Source organism: Astatotilapia calliptera, chromosome 15 (genome assembly GCF_900246225.1).
Source record: "Astatotilapia calliptera chromosome 15, fAstCal1.2, whole genome shotgun sequence".
NCBI lineage: Eukaryota > Metazoa > Chordata > Actinopteri > Cichliformes > Cichlidae > Astatotilapia > Astatotilapia calliptera.
Genome location: NC_039316.1, coordinates 10,187,128 through 10,208,086, shown reverse-complemented (window position 1 = coordinate 10,208,086; position 20,959 = coordinate 10,187,128). Strand labels below are relative to the sequence as shown.

The following is a 20,959-nucleotide window of genomic DNA, read 5'->3' as shown; positions in this document are numbered from 1 at the left end:
TACAGAGATATGATTTAAAGGGCATGACAGGAAATCTGTGATTCTAGTGGGAGCTTCATTTAAATACATTAATGTCCTATTCACCATTTTGTATAAGTTGTTCAGGCTGATATAAAATGTCTCGTTACTAACACTTGTGTGCTTTGCATGTGATTGCATAATGATGCAAATAGTCACCGGATCAAGTATAATGATACTTGATCCGGTGATGTGTGCAGCAATTCAATAGCTCATATTGAACCGCATGCTACTACGTGCACACTGTAGTAGCTTCACGATAAGCTCCTATGCGACCAAAGTAATCTAATCTAGCACTATTTGTGTGTAGCCACAGGCTAAGAAGAGTAAGGCCATACAGGTCCCATAAATTCATTTCCTGAGCTCTGCTTTCCTCAGTACTTCTGGTTCTTATTACAGGCTTTACAGTTAACCTTAATTAACTGCTTCATTATTTACTCAGCTGAACCTGCCTGAGAGACCACTGATTTTGGCCAGATACAGCCGCACATGCACACACACACACACACACACACACACACACACACACACACACACACACACACACACACACACACACACACACACACACACCAAAAGAATCCCGACTCCACTTTTGCTTAAGTCTACATAGTAGAAACCGACGGCAAATGTTCTCTTAATACATCAAATGCTTCTAATCACGGTTGTTGGCAGCAGATTTATGCAGGTAGATGGAGATTTAAATGTCAGTGGGAATGCAGCTGAAAGCTTGAGGTGGACTGGTTCAGTACAATCTAGAGATGGACCGATCCGATATTATGTATCGGTATGGTCCGATACTGACCTAAATTACTGGATCGGATATCGGAGAAAAATAAAAAATGTAATCCGATCCATTAAATATCACGAAAGCACCTCACAAAACTTGCAACACGCCGTAACTCACCTCAGAACGTTAGCACGTCGGAGCAGTATGCATCACGTGATAGAGCGGCTGTGGCATGCGGGACCTGTCGGTGGTCTGGATAGCATGTGGAGCTTCGCTAGCAACCCGGCATTTCATCTCCGACAAAGTTATCCCGAGAGAAGTAAAGCAAGTGTGTAAGTCCATCTCTGAATGTTTGTAAAGCATTCCTGCGTTAAGCTTAACAAGCGATATATGGAGCGACTGCCTCTCCTGCTGCTACTTCAATCATGAAACTGCTTAACGATCAGCTGATCGGCTTTTCTGTCGCGAGTCTGTGTCTCTAGTTTGCTTTTGGCCCACTTTGCACCAGAAAGAGGAAACCAGCGGCTGAACAACAGCAGCACGTTTAAGCTTGATCAGCTATTGTTAGAATGTATTTATTATTACTTTCTACTCGAGGATCTTTTTCTACAGCTGAAGGCTGTAACTATGCAGGGGCGGATCTAGCAAAGTTTAGCCAGGGGGGCCGATAGGGCATGAACAGGGAAAAGGGGCACAAAGACATACTTTTCTTTCTTATTCTCATTTAAAATGTCGAGCTTTTAATAAATAATTATCTGACACCCAAAGTTTTAATTTGATGTAAAATGAATAGAAGTCAATTACTGTATATAGTGACTATTAAGTCTAATATATATACCCTAGTAAGCTATAGTACTTTTTCCTTTGGGAAGGTACCATTTGTGCAGTCTGCAATTTTGTTGAAGAAAGATGTTGAATCTATTTAATATTTCTTGAAAAATAATTGATTTCTGTGCTTTTTTTTTTTCACACTGCATCAAATTAAGGTTGATTACGTTGATTAAGCATCATGAGGTGGAGCTTGAGGGGTGGTTCCCTATTTTTTATTTATTTATTTTTGTTGTTGCTGGGAGTTGGAACCCTATTAGTTAGGTTGCTTAATATTTATGCTAAGTACTCTTTAAAATACCAGAATAGGGAGGATGGTGTAGGTTTAAGTTTATTAGATTGATCAGTATTGCTGAACTATGAAATATTTTTTTTTGCATACAGGTATAACAGAATAGCTTTAGTGTAGTTGTTGTTTTAAACTTGAGTATGAACTTATACAAAATGCAGCAAGATATTTAAAAAACAGTTTTGTTGATTAAAAAACACTATATCGGATTCATATCGGTATCGGCAGATATCCAAATTTATGATATCGGTATCGGACATAAAAAAGTGGTATCGTGCCATCTCTAGTACAATCTCCAAGACCCTTTATTGCATCACATAAACATCTTATAAATGCTGTCAAATGACGTCTCCCTTCCATGATTTTTCTGGTTAATATTACACATGTTTGACACAGAGGAGAGACCAAGTATACATTAATACAAAGATGATGCACTGCTCTGTAAGTAGCCCTAATGTGTACAGTAAGCCCATTAGGAGCCAGGTCACAAAACAGCTGCATGAAGAGGAAGTGGGATCACCACCCACGGTCATGCTTCACTGCCATGGTAGTTTACTCAAAACACAGCACCAAGCACATCACCAAATAGAGTTATGTTAATGAGTGTAAATAGCCTTAATTCTCCTGAAAACATCCTGAACTTTCAGACTAAATACAATAAGGACAGATACAGATAACTATTTTATCCTAATTACAAGTGATGCCACGGGCCAATAATTACCTCCCATCCCCCATTATTTTACCACACTGCCTTTTTCTTTAACTCTCTTGTAACTCAATGCATTTAGGCATGTAGATGTGGTCAAGACGAGCTGCTGGCAGCATTAGAATGGGAAAGAAAGGTACTTTAAGTGACTTTGGATGTGGGTGCATGTTTGAGTATTTCAGAAACTGCTAATCTACTGGGACTTTTCCCACACAACCATCTCCAGGATTTGCTGGTTGGGAAAAAGAGAAAATATCCAGTAGGCAGCAATTCTCTGGGTGAAAATATCTTATTGATATCAGAGGTCAGAGGAGAATGGCCAGACTGCTTCGAACTAACAGGAAAGTAATATAAACTCAAATTACCACTCGTTATAATTAAAAAACGCAGAAAAATGCACAACATGTTGAAACATTGAAGCAGATGAGTTAAAGCAGCAGAAAATTAAACTGGTTGCCACTCGTGCCAGCTAAGAACAGGAAAAGTAAGCTAAAATTGCACAGGGTCACCAAAATCGAACGACAGAAAGTTGGAAAAAAGCCTTGTCTGGTCTTGTCTGAGCCTCGAATTTTGCTGCCACATTCAGACTGCTGCGTCAGGATTTGGTGGGCACAACATAAAAGCATGGATCCCTCGTGCCTTGTGTCAAATGTTTAGGCTGGTGGTGATATATTTTCTTGGCAGAATTCGGACCTCTTACTGCCGACCATGCCTATCTCTTTAAGACTACAGTGTACCCATCTTCTCGTGGCTGCTTCCAGCAGGATAACGCACCATCGTGTCAACATGGACCAAAACCTCTGAGGAATATTTCCAGTAATTTGTTAAATCTGTGCCACAAAGAATTAAGGCGGTTCTGAAGGCAAACGGGTTCCAACCCAGTACTAGCAAAGCATATACCTAACAAAGTGTTTGGTGAGTGTATATTTATGTTTGCTCATGCATATTTTTCATGGTTCCTACCTCATCGGTATACTCTCGGGGAAGCGGTGCACCTGCAGATACCTAAAACCGTACAAACAGACCAACAAATTAGACACTTCAGCATCACAGGTTTTGTCCATATGGGAGATAAACAAGAAATCAACCCTTCTAATTCTTAATATTTTCACTAGCAAGTCTATAAACACAGTTATTAATTTGGAAGATTAATTTCAGCAAACAGGATGAAGACTAATGAATACCAAGAAACTGAGATAACCCTATGAGATAGTCAGCTCATTAAATTCAATTGAGTTACAGCTCAGCACAGGATCGCAGTGCCTTTCATGACCATTAAGAGCATTTTACTATTGGAGTTTGTCAATCACAAGCTGCGCTAGATTTTCAGAGACATTTAAGTGAGTGGTTCTTTAATTCATCCACACCAGAGAAGAATTTATGGCTAGGCTATACTGTGTTATTACAACAGCGCTGTGTTGACCTACATTTGGGCCGCCGCCGTGCATCTTTAGCGCTCGAACGGTTGCGACCAGCACCACCACACTGGGCCTCAAACCTGAGGCTCGACATTTGATGTTGAAGAATTTCTCCATCCCAATGTCAGCTCCGAAACCTGCCTCGGTCACTGTGAGGAAACAGGCACAAAACGCATAAACATGTCTACCAGTGAATTATTGAATTACATATTAAAATTTATGGTCAGCAAATAAAGAATGTGAGCAGACTGCGATTCAGCCGTGTTAGAAGCTGGAGCAGCGGCGCTGGACACAGGCATTAAAGTATCATCTTGCTTGAAATAACTCATCTTCCACCTTCAAGGTTTGACCCAATTTGACCTCACAGCACCACATGTGAGCTCGATTACACGCCTGGAAGAGACATGGGAACGGTTTCTGAACAGTAGTACTGAGTAATGGGTACATTGTAGGGGCTCTGAAAAAGACAGAGGGCCTCTGATACAGACAGCTCTACGCACAGGCCTCTTGAACAGGCTCCAAACAAAGCAAATACCCCACCTGAAATGGCAGCCTTTGTCAAGATAAGGTTTCCTGCTACATGCTGGCTAGTTTTACACATTTTACAGTAAAACTAAAGTTTATTTCCCATCAAAAGTGTTTAGGCAGGTTTTAATCACCTTGGGCTGTTTGTTTAGTCTGCTCAGATGCCATTATTCTTCCCTTTCGGTACTTGAAAGGGAAGAATTCACTGCATGCTTCCAAGTCTGTTTCCTTGTGATCTCTGAAGCTTTTGGTTTGTGCTAAAGATGGGTCATGATGAATCATCACAGTTTGCAGGATAGACCGCACAATGCGCTGAAAGTCGACTACATTATTACTGCAAATATTTTAGCTTTTATTCAAGAGGACAGTGCAGAGTGTGTGCAAGAAGAAAGGGAGAAAGTGAGGGAGGAATGACATGCAAGAGATGATTTAGAGTGGCCTTCAGTCACCAGGCTCGACCAGGTGAGCTATAGTGGCATTGCCCCAACACTTTTACTGGTACTAGTAAAGACTAACGGCTTTGCTGTTTGGTTAAATGCTTTGCCTTTGTTCCAACACATATTTTACGAGAAATCTTCCAGTAAAACATTTAATCTAAATCTAAAATCCAAACAGAATAAATGCACCGTAACGTGCATGGAGTCCAGTTTGTAGTTTAACGCTTCACAAACTCTTTGTGACCACGAGAAGAGAGATTAAGCCTTCAAATGCAGCATGATTTTCTGTCAGTCAAATTAATAACGTTTGTTTTGAATGTCTCCCACGGGTCCCGATAATATAGAGGACTTTGTCAATGTGACATAATGTTAACAAGTTGTGGTCCATTAGTAGCAGCTGGCCCTCGCAATATTAGTGTAAAATGTTTTTTGTTTTTTTTTAAAGGAACCAGTCTAAACCAGCTGATCTCAGAAAACATTTATCAAAGTAGTTCACTACTCAATCGCTCACTATGGGTATTCACGAAAAATAACATTAACAGGAGGAGTTTGCTGTTATTTTCCCATTTTTGGGGAGTTTTTTTGGAGTTAACATTTTTTTTAATTTTTTTTTTTTTTTTTAAAGAACCAATACACAACCCATAAACTTAATCATCTACAGACCCCGCTTCCCCTCTTGCTCAAACTGACCCATCCTGGATAACCTCTTTCTTCCAGTGGTGTAACATCTGTGCTCGTCAACTGCTAACCTTATTGACAGCTAATTTGATTAAAACGATTAAAAAAAAAAAAAAAAAAAACCCCAAATGGGACTCAGATGGGAAAAACAAATAAAATGTTTGTGTCATTCTGATCAGTTTTACGTCTCATACAAGTTTTTGTGCGTAGGACCCTGTGCGCAGACTTGAGCTCCACAGAGACGGGCTTTGACCAGTTCCACTTCTGAACGTAGACAGTAATGACGAAGACATGGGTTTACAAATTGAAAAGGGAACGAGGGGAGGGGGGCTTGGATCTATTTCCACTTGGAGGGAAGCGTCACTGCAAATCAAATCTGAGCGGTCTCCTTCATTCTAAGATAAATCATTCCCATCCTGATGAGAGCTGTCTCCGCCAAGAGGAGTCACTGAAGTGAAGTGAATCATAAGCTATGACCTTCAACGCCATCGCCGTTATTAAAAAAACTAAATGATGGAATAACTTTTGGAAGATTTGAACTTTTGGAAGGCTTTTATAATTACATAAAAAAATAAATCAGGCTTTTGTACATTCTACATTTATTACATGTAATGTCTAATATGTCAAGTCGTTTTCTTGGTTCAACTTTGAAGACTTAAAGTTTATGACAGCAAAATAATGAATCCTCACTAAATTTTATGAGCTAAACTGTGTTTAATCCAAAAAGAAATTTGCTGAAAACATTTATTGACATGCCTTTGGAAACACGAGAGTACTTTAGCTTGGCAGTACTTGTGTTTCTGACATTTGATGAAATAATAATAATAATAATAATAATGGATTGGATTTATATAGCGCTTTTCAAGGCACCCAAAGCGCTTTACAATGCCACTATTCATTCACTCTCACATTCATACACTGGTGGAGGCAGCTACAGTTGTAGGCACAGCTGCCCTGGGGCAGACTGACAGAAGCCAGGCTGCCATATCGCGCCATCGGCCCCTCTGGCCAACACCAGTAGGCAAGTAGGGTAAAGTGTCTTGCCCAAGGACACAACGACCAGGACAGAGAGCCCAGGGATCGAACCGGCGACCTTCCGGTTACAGATGCGATTCCCAACCCCCTGAGCCACGGTCAATCTCTCTGAGGCTTTAGAGAAAAAACAAGTGTTTGCGAGAAGAAATGCATCACTCTGCTTTGTTTGTCTTCGTTTAATGCTAGTCACGGTGTGATTTATTTCACGAGACGCAAGCGTAAATTTACTTCAAGGAGGGAAGGCGAGAGGAGGAGAGAAAGAAGAAGGAAATACGTGAGAAATGAAATTAAATCAGAAAGTTGAGAAAGTCTTTTGGAGAGCAGAAGAACTAAGTCTAACAGGACTTAGTTTCTTGGAATACCAACAACAACATTTAACAGAAACTGTGACTTGGGGGGCCTTGGCTGCATCGCCTGCATCTTGAAAAGTCTATCTGCTCAAAGAGGAAAAAAAATAAAGCCTGCGGGAGGACTGCAAAAATGTAACTCGGCTTTCTTTTGGCCAAATAGCGCTCAGTGCAATGTTTCTCATTAGCACCACACTAGAGCTTTGGCTCTGAATACAAAAACAGCTTGCCAACAAAAATCTGATTCTTAGGTACAGTATTTGTGGATTTCCAGAAACTTTATGACAAAAAGCGAGCACAAGAGTACTCACACGACACAACGCAGCATATTGAGAGGTGAAAGAAAGAAAACAGAAAAGACAGTTTCCCCTCGATGGCATTGCATCAAGCGGGAAAGTGACCCCGGAGGATGTCCTAAGGAAACACTTGCAAGCTTCCTGTTCTGCATGACAACCCTGAACTGCCCAGAGACCGAGAGGGAAGGAAGAGGTCGATGATGTTGTGAGCAGAGTCAGAGGGAAGGAGAGAGAGAAAGATCGGGATGGTGGAACTAGATGTCAAAGCATTGGTATCAGCACAGCTGCCAATAAAAACACAAACAAGGCAGAGCAGGCTGCACGACCATCTATGTGCTGTTAGTTTTCCACAATAAGAGACTTAAAAGTAAAAAGTACTACTACTTTAATCAAATGTCAGAACACATGCCTGTCATTATTTGCCTTAAGGCTCTTTAATTTAACTTCTTTAATTTTTGTGTAATGAACAAACAAACTGAGAAAAGCTAAATCAGCTAATCCTATAACATTTCTAACTAAATGTTCAAGCGATCATAAAAAAATGTGATTTATCTCTCATCCATCTGCATTTGCTCAAAAGGTGGTGTACACCCTGGACTATTGGCCAGTGGTCTATTTGCTGGGTGACAACCATTCATGCTCACATTACCTCCTAGAGCAGCGGTCCCCAACCCCCGGGCCACGGACTGGTTGCGAGAGTTGAGGCTCAGGTGTGAAATTTATGCTTTTCAGGGTTTTTAAAATCGGTTTTTATCATTAACTCTGTTTGCCTGGGCCTTTTCCCGTGTGTTACGAATAAATCTTCCTTTTTTTGGTACTGGTTTTATTTTGTTGTATTTTTCCGCAACACCTTAAACGCCGGTCCGTGAAAATATTGTCGGAGATAAACCAGCATACATAAACCAAAAGGTTCGGGACCGCTGTCCTAGAGCCAATTTAGAATCAAATTCTATAATGTAACAGAGTGTTCTTTTAAATTGAATTCACATAATTGTTCAAACATAATTTTCAAGCAACTGTTTGTCTATGTAGGTGATAAAAAAAAAAACTCCAACATGACTGCAAAACTTTTTTTTCACGTTTTCTAATGTGATCTTTTAAACCTTATAATAAATAAGTGTCGCGGGGTTATCTGCGTTCAGGACTCCAGACGGTTAATGGTACAAGAGACGCACACATCTGTCATGTGGAATTCATCTCCCGACAGCCGCCCCTCCCCGCAAAAGTAGCATTTCTTCATGTTAAGTCCAGATTCCAGAGTGACTTGAAAAACACCACAATAATATTAAGAATGATGAAAAAGGGGGTTTAAAGTGAGCATTAGTGCCGGACCCCCCCGGAGTTCACAAAGAGTTCATGGCACAACAACAACTTTCACTCACCAAAGAGGGTCCCAGCAATTAACGAAACTTGGGCGTGTTTACTGTACATGAGTGCCAGACGTAGTTTCTTCACTCTAATTGTCCTTTAAAAAAACTTTAGCCTAATTTTTTGCAGTTTTGGTCATTAGTCATAATAGCAATAATAGTAATAATAATTTTTCAGAGCCTAAATATTTAACAGGCTCCTGCAAACATTTCAAAATATGTGTACTGTCTATCTCTCTTGTTAAACCACTACAGTAACACAAATACTAACAAGTAGTTGGCTCCTCTATTTCTGACAAAACTCTTTTATACAAGGCAATGTGATTTCCTACAAGGGTAGGGAATTCTACCTTTAATACAGTGAGTGTATATTGCTTTTACACACCTTAGTCTGCATTTACAGCATCAGGATGATGTGCGGTGACACAATGAAGGAAAACTTCATGTGTTGGCTCGCAGATGTCTTTTTTTCAATAGGTTTGGAGTTTCAAGGTGAAAAAGAATAAGACATCAGGATGATGCCAAATCCTATATTCCTTCTGTTTTCATCTTTGACCTACCATACCGTGTTATTTAAACAATTTTCTGAGAAATATGGAATTATCAACATCATCACAGTTTTACCACCTATCTGATCATCTGAAAACGGGTTTACTCTCCTGCTGGACTTCACTGCACAAGATTGCACAAAGAAATGACTTGCTGTACCACATTACATCTGTAAAAATGTTCTTGTTTTTTCAGTGTTCCTGTTTGTTTGTAGATGGGACGAACGAGAGGAGGGCACACGCGTCCCAGCTGCCAGGTGGGGGGTTCCCGGCATACCTGAGAGTCAGGTAGCGAATATGCGGAAAGGGAAGGGAGACAGGGAACAAGACATACAGATGGTAACTAAGTGAGATGGAGAGAGGTGGAGGCTTAAAACAAATACAAGTCTCCCTGCTTTTATGCTCAGTGTTGTGAAATCCAGCTCTCTGCCCTCACATTTGTCCGACTCACAGATGATAGCTTGGACAAACGCTGGTTTTGCCCAAGCAGTCAACCTTTTTTTTTCCTTTTATACCTGTTATAGCTTTGATGGCTAAATTATCTGTCGCCTAAACGTGAACGTACGCCTTAAGGAGATCTGCGTGTACGCCAAATGCACCTGGCAAAAACCACAGACACACATGCATTCCAGACATATTCCTGCAGCCAAAGTAAATGAAGACAGGGAGAGAGCAGCGGGACAGATAGGCCGATAAAAATGGAAATGCTGCAGTGTGCTTTGACGTTGAAGGGATTAGTGTGGTTTACTCTAAAGCATTCCAAGGGCTCTTAAGATTATCAACTTGCTTCCTTCCTCTGCGCTGATATTTTTTCTTTCGACTAGCTTCTTAGAAAGTTATGGAGGAACAGCACCAGAGCAGAATGCTAGTCCACCAGAGGCAGGCAGAACAGATCCAGAACCAGGCTGATAATGAGTTCATGCTAAAGCCTTCAGCGGCAGGGGATCACGCTGAAGTTCATGGCTGGAATAAATTATAAGTTATAAATTTGTTTGTTCTACTAACGAAGCTTAAGCCTTCAGTTCAAACACATCTGGGACTCCTAGATCCGACAGCTGAGATCTTCTTGTCTGTCATCCCCACAAAGGTTTTGTGGTTGTGTGTGTGTGTGTGTGTGTGTGTGTGTGTGTGTGTGTGTGTGATCTGTATGCATGGGCCGCATGCTCTTACCCACAAAGCCGTCCTGTCCGACCAACTTCAAAGCCAGCTTGTCTGCCAGCACCGAGGAGTTGCCATGGGCGATGTTGGCGAAGGGCCCAGCGTGGACAAACACCGGCGTACCCTACAACAATTAAGAGGGGTGCACAAACATATGGGAGGAGTTGAGAAAACTTTGCAACCCATGGCAACCAAGTTTAAATACTAACTAACCACTTCTTTCATAGAAAATTCAACATCTTTTAACCCCGGCTGCCAGGATAAATGATGACATGCTGATGCGGGGTTTGTCTAAACAGTGGGCAGAAGTTAAGAGGCCCTTCACTGGCTTGCCAGCCTGAATATGAGCCAGGCTTGTGTTGCCTGTTGATTTGGACTGCTTTGGAAAGGCTAGAAACACACCCACACGAACTAAAGGAGCACTTCAAGGCCTCAAATCTGGCAGTGCAGCTGTGCAAAGTTCACATTCGCAGCGATTAGCCCTACAAAGACACAAAGGAAACACTGAGTCAGTAAGAAATACAACAAAAATCACTCCTTTCCGTTGCTCTATTAAGTCACCCTGCACAGGTTTGCTATAGGTAAGATTGGCTGATGTCATTTAAATACCTAAGATTCCGATGATCAATTCATCTTTAAGGAGATGGCATATTCCACTGTTCGGATGCATCCTTGACTTGAATACCTGGTCTACAAGAGGGACTGTGCCCTACTGGACCAGAAACCGATGGCTCTCAAAAGGTTTCTGCCTGGCTGTGTCTGAACCAAGTTAACAAGCTGCATCTAGAGTTGGACAACCATGATTAAGCTCTCCACCACCACAGAGTAAATGCTACACCATAAGACCCCAACGACCAAAACCATAAGCAGATGTGCTCGATTTGCACTGTTTTTATTTTATTTTTTTTACAAACAAAAATGATTTTCCACAGTAGCATTCAATCAGAAGTGGCCTGAATGTGAGTATTTTGTGCTGTTGCACATTTTTCACATTTGCAGATTAAAAAAATATGTATTTTGTTGTTTGATATACTTTCCTTTGATAGAATGAAAACCAACAATGGTCACTGGCATGCTACTAGAAATAAACTCTATCCAATGCCCTGGATAGTTTTTGTTATTAAGTTAATTATAATTTGGGCCTTTATTTGATTTTTTCAACTGTATTATCTACTGTACTTGAATTACATGACATTTCATACTTTTACCATTGAGTGACATCTCAACCATTTGGTAGAGATCAATATTTTAAAAACTCCAGGGTCTATTGAAAAAAAAAAAAGTATTGATTGTGGTGATTACTCACCCAAGTCAATAAGAAAAGCAAACAAATTTTTTTCCATTGCTTTTTTCTTGGCGTGGACCTCAAAGAGTTAACACTGACACATATTCTACTAGGTGTAACTGAATATCATTGGCTTTTTTTTTTTTAAGTGTAAAGAATTGTTACTGTCATGTTTCCACTATTTTTCAACATTTCTTGGACTAAATCACTTATTAAATAAAGTAAAGGAATAACTAATGACTTTTTATTTTGCTGCCTCCCAGTTAAAGTTACTTCAAATGCACAGACGCACAGCTGGTGTACTTTACAAGCAGCAGATGTATCCTCTCGGAATAATTCAGATCCGTTTTGTGGAGTGCAGCCTGCTTGCAAGAAAGGCATGAAAGACTACGGCTGCCAAGGAAAGGCCCACTCATCGAGATCAAAATCCTTCTGCCGCACTCTAGACAGGCTCTTAAAAGAAGGTCATTACTTAGAAAGAAAACTAGGGAAGGCAGCTGACCCATTGTTACACTGAATATGAATTCCTTAAGAGAGAGGAAAAGGGAAGGATGGGAAGGCCTAGTCTGATTTTCAAGGCTTTTGTTTGCATACCTCTCCCTCACCCAGCATAAACAGCCTCCCCTCAGAGGAGTAAATCATTTCTTTAACAAGGTCACGAGCGAAGCTGCCACTAGCAGCATTTACTGAATGAAAGAAAAAAGAAAAAAAAAGTGTATGCATAGTTAAGAATGAAAAGTAAGGGGGAAGAAGACAAAACGCAGACCGTGAGATGAAGAGAAATTGCAATTTAGTACCATTACCTAGTCAAAAACATCACATCCATTTCTGTGTTTTAGTGGAAGGACATGGACGTCAAACATTACACGGATTTCCATCTGTGTTTGCAAACTTTGAGGTTTAACTTGACCCAGTGCAAAATTTTCCACTCTTTCCACATCTGTCCAGGAGGAAACAACAATGGAATGAAAGTGGAAATCAATGAAAATCCATTGTGTCACCTTTCCATCTGTTGAACGCAAGGATTAGGAACATTCGGAAAGGGAGACGAATAAAAACAGGAAACCGGAGATCATGTTAATATTTCCGGGTATCGCGCATCACTTGGCCAATTTTATATGTCAACTGCAGAGCAGGGCTAAAGTGACAAAGTATCCAAAATGTATTCTGACACAGCACAACGACTCAAACTGCTCCGCATTTCCACACAACCCTTGCCCTCTATACTATAGTCTACTTCCTCTCCCCCAGGAAAGATGCATTCTGTGAACCTCCACGTAGACAGGATGTTTGGAAAACTCACACAACAACTGAAGTCTGCTTAACAGACACGTACACAGGGAGAAAAAACTATCCCCTTTCTTCTTGTGATCCAAATTGTGTCCCATCTAAAAACGACACAGAAATGCAAGCTCAGCGCCAGCGTTCGTATGCCAGCTCTATTGTCAGGAGTGCATCTGCATTCACAGCCGTGACGAGCCAAAAGGGCACAAAGGGCAAAGGCGGTCAAGCTCGGCGGAAAATTCTCATGGAGCTCTGAGGCTCGCTTGGTCCCGATACCAGTTCCCTGACCAGAATCGCAGGAAACCCACACAGGAAACAGTTTCACACAACAGGACCGCAACGCTTCCTCCCAAAAACAAAAAGTAACCAAATCTCTGCTTCGTACAACACAACCCTCACCGCACCCTTGAAAACACAGAATCCGGGACAGTCGATGTTTATTTTCTCCACCCAGCAGCCATATAATCAAGCTTTCTGCTCAAAAACCAACAAGGAACAAACAAACGAGAAACAGCCATCACGTCAAAACGAGAAACAAAAAGTCGCTATCACAAGCATGACTGCTAACATTGTGTTCACTGCAAACTTTAATTACTTAAACCAAATGGGCAGAAAAGTACCCTCAGCTTGTGTGGTAAATCTTTGGCCTTTAACTCAGTGTTTTAAGTCTGTGCACAAGAAAACTGAATCAAGTGTGATCAAAAAGTCAAAAGCAATCATCCCATTATTTAAAAACAAACAAACAAACAAAAAAAAAACGATATCCAATCAAACACCTTAAAAAAAATCAAAAGGTGCTCAAAATAGCATCTGACCACAACGTTTTGATCGCACCTCTTACATTCGGGAATGTGAACATTAAAGATGACACATTCTACTGTGATGCTATAACACAACACCTTTATAGAACAAGCCTAATGAATATGTTTGTCCAAACGTTGGTGAGAACTTATTAAAAATGCATAAACGCCAATGTTCCACTTGTATACAATCCTGTTTAACAAACATATATTAGGATTGGGTTTAATGGAAGCCTGTCCAGCAGAGAGTCTCTCTGTGCATTCCCTCAACACCACCCATTTGCAGCAGATGGGTGCCCATTCCTGAGCCTGGTTTTGCCTGGGGATTCTTCCTGGTAAAAGGGAGTTTTTCCCTTCCCACTGTCACCAAGTGCTTGCTCATAGGAAAAAAAGAGAAATATATATAAATAATAATAATATCAAAAACAGGAGTACACTAGAGATAATCATCAGTGTTTACTGGATTAAAAAAAAAAAAAGCAGAGACATTAAAGTTTTACTCTTTTATTCTCTGTGATGTCATCATCCAAAACTGAATCCTTGCTTTGGACTTTAATCACAACTTCTAAAAATGCACAAATAAACTTGGGAAAACCAAAAATATGCATCCTTCATGTTGGGTGTATTCAATTTTAAAAGTGCCCCAGCTTCCCATAGAGTTTGACTAATCATGTTGGCTGCAAGGACAAGATTTGGGCGTAGTGTCACAAATATGTTGGTGCGTATGTGCTTTCTGTCCACATGGAAGAAATATCCTTGTGGTATCACATGTCTAATTCTTCTTAAGGTAAAATCTCAAACGCCTAATAAAAGCCAGATGTTGTGAGAAGCAGAGTTTTGTTATCATCATCACAACCAAATTAAAGTGTTTCCCTAGCACAGCTGCATGAAACTGGATCAGGCGGATCCCCTGGCCGAGAGCTTCACCTGTCCACCGAGCTAAACTGCCATTAAGATAAAGAGCCCTGGGAGGAAAAAAGCCAATCCATCATCCTTTCTTTAAGGATCTCAGCGGAACGCTTTCTCCGGCAGCAGCGGAGCAAACCCATTTATTCCATAAGATATTCATCAGAAGCTGCTCAGCTGAGCGGGATAACGACTATTTAAGAGGGGCTGTGCACAGGTCTCACCTCAAGGGTCTGCATCAGCGTGGGCTTGATAGCATCTTTCATTAACACCGCCAGAGCCCCACTCACACCCTGACGGAGAGGAAGAGAGAAAAATAAGGGTGCTGGCTGGAAAACAGAGCAGGTTATCAAGATTCAGACAAAACTTTGAGCTCGTTAATACAAACAACTGATAATGTAAAGTATAGTCAAACAGCTGTCCACTTTGGATGATAAATGTTTTTACAGTCCATTTGCAAGTTTCCGTCCTGCATGCAAGTAAATCTTGCTTTGCACAAAATGCTCTGTCAGCAACGTGGACACACACACACACACACACACACACACACACACACACACACACACACACAGCATATTTCCACTGGGCAGGCATTGATGTGTGGTTGTGTTTTCACATCCTGGCATATCAGAAATGCTAATGCAACTTTATGGAGGTTCCTCCTCTACAGCTCTGAAACATCACAGTCATGTGTGGGAAACCAGAGCCTGAAGAATCTAATATGGGTCGCTAAAACTTAAAGTTTTCCTGTGCTTGGGATCATTGACATGTCGCATGACCCAGCTTTGACCAAGCTTTAACTGTTGGATAAATGGCCTCACATTTGACTCTAGAATACTTTGGTATACAGAAGAGTTCACGGTTGCCCAAATCCTCCCTCTATTACCGTGCTTGCCACTTGGTATGATGTTTTTGTGCTGATATGCTGTGTTGGTTTGGTTGGTTGATGCAAGCTCAATCATCCAAGTAAGGAAATTTCAGAAAGTTGATTCTGAGAATACAGGCTTTCTCTTGGCAACAATTCCAAAAGAGCCACACCTGTTCAGTCCTTTTTTGTAACTAATTTCACGACCTTTAACATTTAACATGTTAACCGAGGCCTGTGAAGTCTGAGATTAACACTCGGGTTTTCTGCTTGTGTTCTCTGACCATTACACGGTCGGACTTCATGGTGAATTAGCTGGGACATTCACTCCTGGGAAGATTGGAGCATTGTACTAACTCACAGCTGAATGCTCCAGAGTGAAAAAAAACTTCCACTTTCTACACTACAAGTGTTTTTCTTCCACTATATACAGTTAATTTCTCAAATTAAGATTTGAAGATGTTTCGTATCACTTAAATAAATCAAAGATAGCTTGATAAGGACTAAAACCATTATCTTTCTATAACTCTTCTTTACAGTCTTAAGCACAAAAACAACTTTTTTCAGAACAAATTTTTAAAAAATCCATATTTTTGGTCTAAAATTCTCTGAGTTAGACAGCAATAATACTTCCACACTTACAAATGAGATTACAACACTAAATACATACGAGGTCCTCTGCTGTGATAGGCTGTCCAGAGCGGCTGGTCCCCACCACCATGCGTGCCAGCCTGTTCTTCATGTCCCCGAGGCTGTCAGCCAAGGCCAGGATGGCCATGATCTCACTGGCCACTGCAATGTCAAACCCAGTCTGGGGTGTGAGAAAAGAAAAATCACTTGCGACATAAACCAGGACTGTAGTTTCAGCAGTTCTTTTATACACTTGCTAGCGGAGAGCTGAAAACAAATGTTTTACCTGCAGTAAAGTTTAATGGATGAGTTTGTTTGGAGCTAGAATGCAAAATAGTAAGCTTAAGCCTTTACAATCTAATTTATCTTTCTCAGACTCAAGAATAAAAGCTTTAAGTGAATAAAATGTTTTGCACAGCGTGGGAAGAAAACTGGCAACTTTCTTCAAAACGGCAGTCACCAGGCTTATCACATGAGAAAGAGAATAAAGTCCTATGAACATGGCCTAGTTTCGGATCAGCTAATTTGATGAAGAAAACTTTAAAAAAAACCTATAAACATGTTTAACTTGTTTTGATACGAGTTTCTGTCATGATTTATGTTTAACAAAAAAAGGATGGAGAGAACAAGAAAACATGAGTAAGTAAGGTTAGAAAAAAAAAAAGCATAAAACCCACAATAATCCCTCAAGGAATATAAGAATTCTATTCCTACTCCCACTGATAATAACCCGAGGGGCTATAGTATAACCAGCACTGGAGAAAGTGCAGGGCAGTGGAAACAGAATGGATTTACCAATGATCATAAATATAACCATATGGTGAACTAGCTTAGAGACTATTCTAGGTGTGTACGTGTGTGAGTGTGGATTCTCTAAACATTTGCTTTCACTTAGGCCTGCTAGCTTCCCACTGACGTGAAATGTTTATTTAGAGAATTTCATTTAGCTGCCATTACTACAGATGTATGGTGGTGGTGGAGGGGGCTGATTACATCTGGGCTGTATCATGAACAGAGGAGCATGTGCAGAGGGGAGTGTATCAGAGTGGACATGCATGAGAAAGATTTTAGTCATGGTTTTGCTATATTAAAAAGCAAAAAATAAAACAGAGATATCCGAGGCCAGGCCATGTTAATAGTAATATGACGCTCCACCAGGTCTGTGAAGGTTCTCAGTCATCCAGGTCATCGTAGTCAAAGGAGCTTGCAAAGAAAAGCGTCTGGACTTCTTTAAGTTACTTGAAGACGTTTCACCTCTCATCCGAGAAGCTTCTTCAGTTCTAAGGTCAAATGGTGGAGAGTCCCAGATATAAACCTAGTGGGAGTAACCCCCCACAGAGGGACAAAAGGACCCCCTGATGATCCTCTAATCGCCTGAGCCAAGGTGTGAAACTGGGTGTGGGTCCCAATCAGCCAGAGTTTCGGGTGAGTTCATTGTGAAACCTGGCCCCACCTTATCATGCGAATTCCTGAGATCAGATGGCCCAGGATGTGAGTGGGCGTTAAGGCGTCTGGGAAGGGATCTAAAAAAAAAAAAGGACACTCTTTCGAGGATGCCAATGTTCACATTTTGGACAGAGAGGACAGATGGTTTGAAAGAGGAGTGAAAGAAGCCATCTATGTCCACTGTGAGCGACCATCTTTGAACAGAGGCGGGGGTTTACGACACCAACTCTCTGCCATCTATAATCCATTTTTGAGATCCCTTCCCAGACGCCTTAACGCCCACTCACATCCTGGGCCATCTGATCTCAGGAATTCGCATGATAAGGTGGGGCCAGGTTTCACAATGAACTCACCCAAAACTCTGGCTGATTGGGACCCACACCCAGTTTCACACCTTGGCTCAGGCAATTAGAGGATCATCAGGGGGTCCTTTTGTCCCTCTGTGGGGGGTTACTCCCACTAGGTTTAAATCTGGGACTCTCCACCATTTGACCTTAGAACTGAAGAAGCTTCTCGGATGAGAGGTGAAACGTCTTCAAGTAACTTAAAGAAATCCAGACGCTTTTCTTTGCAAGCTCCTTTGACGACGCCCCACCAGCTACATCTTTACAATGTAAATAAACTGCTGCACCATTGTTCTTCATTATAAAGTAAGTTCATGTGAAGTTTTCTGTTTAAATGAACAAATTACACAAATCCAGGGTGAAAAGTATGCAACATGGTTTGTTTGTTATTTTAAAGAATCATAATTTTCACAGCCTGAGTGATTCATACCACAGTTATTATACTTTAGTATATTCAACATATTTTACATTGTTACTCTTGTTTTAATTTGGTCTCATTTTGTTTTGAGAGTGGATTTGCTCAGCTCAGTTTAATTTTAGTAGAGCTTTTATTTGTTAGTCTATTTTAGTATTGTTGTATGGAGGGAATAAGCTGGAGGTAAGGAAAACAGTATAGGCATTACAATAAAAACCCTTGAAAAAAGTTGGCTCACATTCTTGTAGACGTCAAAAGTCTTAATAAACACGTCCATTACAGCCTCGTCAGGCAGGTTGTGATAACACACTGTACCAATTTAACAAAGACTAAAGCTAAATCACTTTAATTTTCCAACTTCCCAAAATTGTTTGTTAGGTAAATGGAATGCTTTTCCACTTTTATTCCACTATAATGCCATACCTCTCTGATCTGTCCTTTCTCAGAGCTTGCCTGTCCGACGGTGATCTTCCTCAAAAAACGGTCATTTGTATCAACAACTGGAAAAAAAAAGACAAAAAGAAACATTTTTTTTGGGCAAACCTTGTTATATAATCTATAACTCTGACCATGAAACATTCACCTTTTGACATGGTGCAGTTGCCTTATGTGAAACAATATGCCACAGAAAAACATTATTCACATTTCTGATTAATTTCATGTTAGATTAGATTAAAAAGCACTTTTCTTTAAAGAAAACACACAAAAAAACAACAACAGGACTACGTGACTGTAAGAGCCCATAAACTGTGATTAATTGATCTGATACCTGAGCCACAAGGAAAATGTATGTTTTTACAGCGTTAGCCTGACACACTGTAAAAATTCATCTTTACACGTTTATAAATACTACCCCATAACATGTGTTTATCTTAAAATGGATTAGCTAATGAAGGTTTCCTCACTCAGCACTTAAGGCTACTTTCTGATAATGCGGTTAGAAATTCACTGCGCTCAGCCAGGAAATCATTTTAGGAGACATTATTCCTGTGTTGGTTTTGTAGAATGAAAGAACATTCCCTTTCATGAAAAAAGGAAAGTGTGTCCATTAAAAAAAACAAGTTTAGGAAAAAAGTTAAGCAAGAATAAGTCCCGTGAACACATGAAACAAAGTCACACTGGGTGCTGAACCTGTTTTTAATCTCCAGAGTTTGTTTATGATGAGTGACCCCGAAGCCGACAGAGTAAAATACCACGTCGGTCAAAGCAACACCTGGCCGGCTGTCTCACAGGCAACTTTAAACGAACCCAGCTATCACTGCTGTAACTAATTCCACAGCTACCGTACCCACGTTTATAATCTTGTGACTGATGGTCTGACACTTTACATTAATTTAATATGAAGCCAGTTTTGTATTCATTATATAAGAAAGGAAATTACCTTCTATTTCAAGACTGCATGTGACATTCCTCAGGAACGGCCCAATAAGACACTTACATTGCAGAGCATGAGATGTTTGTCAGACATTTTTTATGATAATTAGATTTGTGTGATAGTCATGATATTGCTTTTTGACTGCGAGTACATCCGACCGCAGACAATCAGACTGGTGTTCTGAAGCAGCCCCTTTGCACCAGTTTGAAATATAAGGCATCTCTGCTGCGGTGTTGTTCACATTTGGCCAGATTAAGATTGCGTGCTTTACACCGCCGCTGCTATAAAAACCACTTGACTGCATAAGCATTTGGAGATCGGTGTAGGGTTTAGTAACATGTTCCTGTAATTACGTTTTTCTCTGCAACAACACTATCGGAGATTCAGTAATCGCAATAATGCTGCTTAGCAAAGAATTATGTTACTTATGCCATTACCTGTATTACATACACTTAGCACTTTTAATAGTAATAATAATAATAATAATAATAATAATAATAATAATAATAGATTGCATTTATATAGCGCTTTTCGAGACCCTCAAAGCGTTTTACAATGCCACTATTCATTCACTCTCACATTCACACACTGGTGGAGGCAGCTACAGTTGTAGCCACAGCTGCCCTGGGGCAGACTGACAGAAGCGAGGCTGCCATATCGCCCCATCGGCCCCTCTGGCCAACACCAGTAGCCAGTAGGTGAAGTGTCTTGCCCAAGGACACAACGACCAAGACAGACAGAGCAGGGGATCAAACCGGTAACCTTCCGGTTACAAGATGAGCTTCCCAACCCCCTGAACCAGTTGCCCATTTCTGTTATAAATGTAAAAAAAAATAAATGAATCAATCAAATTTTCCTTTTTTCCTGCACATCAGCTATTTTCAGTTTATTAGCAGGGACAGGCCAGAAACAACTGATGCTAACATGACAACTTGTACCAAGGATCTGCACAGGCAGATTTAAGCTGAATGTATGCCAAGCCTGGACAAGAAGCCACAACCTGATGTCCAACAGGTAACAACTGCACTGATGAGCATTTGGACTTAGGACAGTAGCATCACTGTGAAGTGCCCCTCATTAGCACAGTGATATGTGGTGTGGGACCGCTTGCTGGTAATTATGCATCTTAGGCCATATTACCAATTTGTGCATAGGTAATGTAAAAAGTAGCGCAACAAATGACTTTCTCCTTGGAGCAGCCAAGTAATGTAAAGCAATACTTTTTCTGA

General features: G+C 40.6%; 1 protein-coding gene across 2 annotated transcripts in view; it reads right to left on the bottom strand.

The window, feature by feature from the left end:
* The window catches only part of mthfd1l (methylenetetrahydrofolate dehydrogenase (NADP+ dependent) 1 like), a 59,054-nt gene that overhangs the window by 19,487 nt on the left and 18,608 nt on the right, over positions 1-20,959 (bottom strand). For both annotated transcript variants that reach the window (XM_026194394.1, XM_026194393.1), the window contains exons 17-22: positions 18,779-18,855; positions 16,191-16,331; positions 14,880-14,948; positions 10,393-10,504; positions 3,999-4,138; positions 3,535-3,576 (exon numbers count right to left, since the gene is read on the bottom strand). In XM_026194394.1, the coding sequence (XP_026050179.1) occupies positions 3,535-3,576; positions 3,999-4,138; positions 10,393-10,504; positions 14,880-14,948; positions 16,191-16,331; positions 18,779-18,855 (581 nt within the window). The remainder of the gene's footprint in view (positions 1-3,534; positions 3,577-3,998; positions 4,139-10,392; positions 10,505-14,879; positions 14,949-16,190; positions 16,332-18,778; positions 18,856-20,959) is intronic.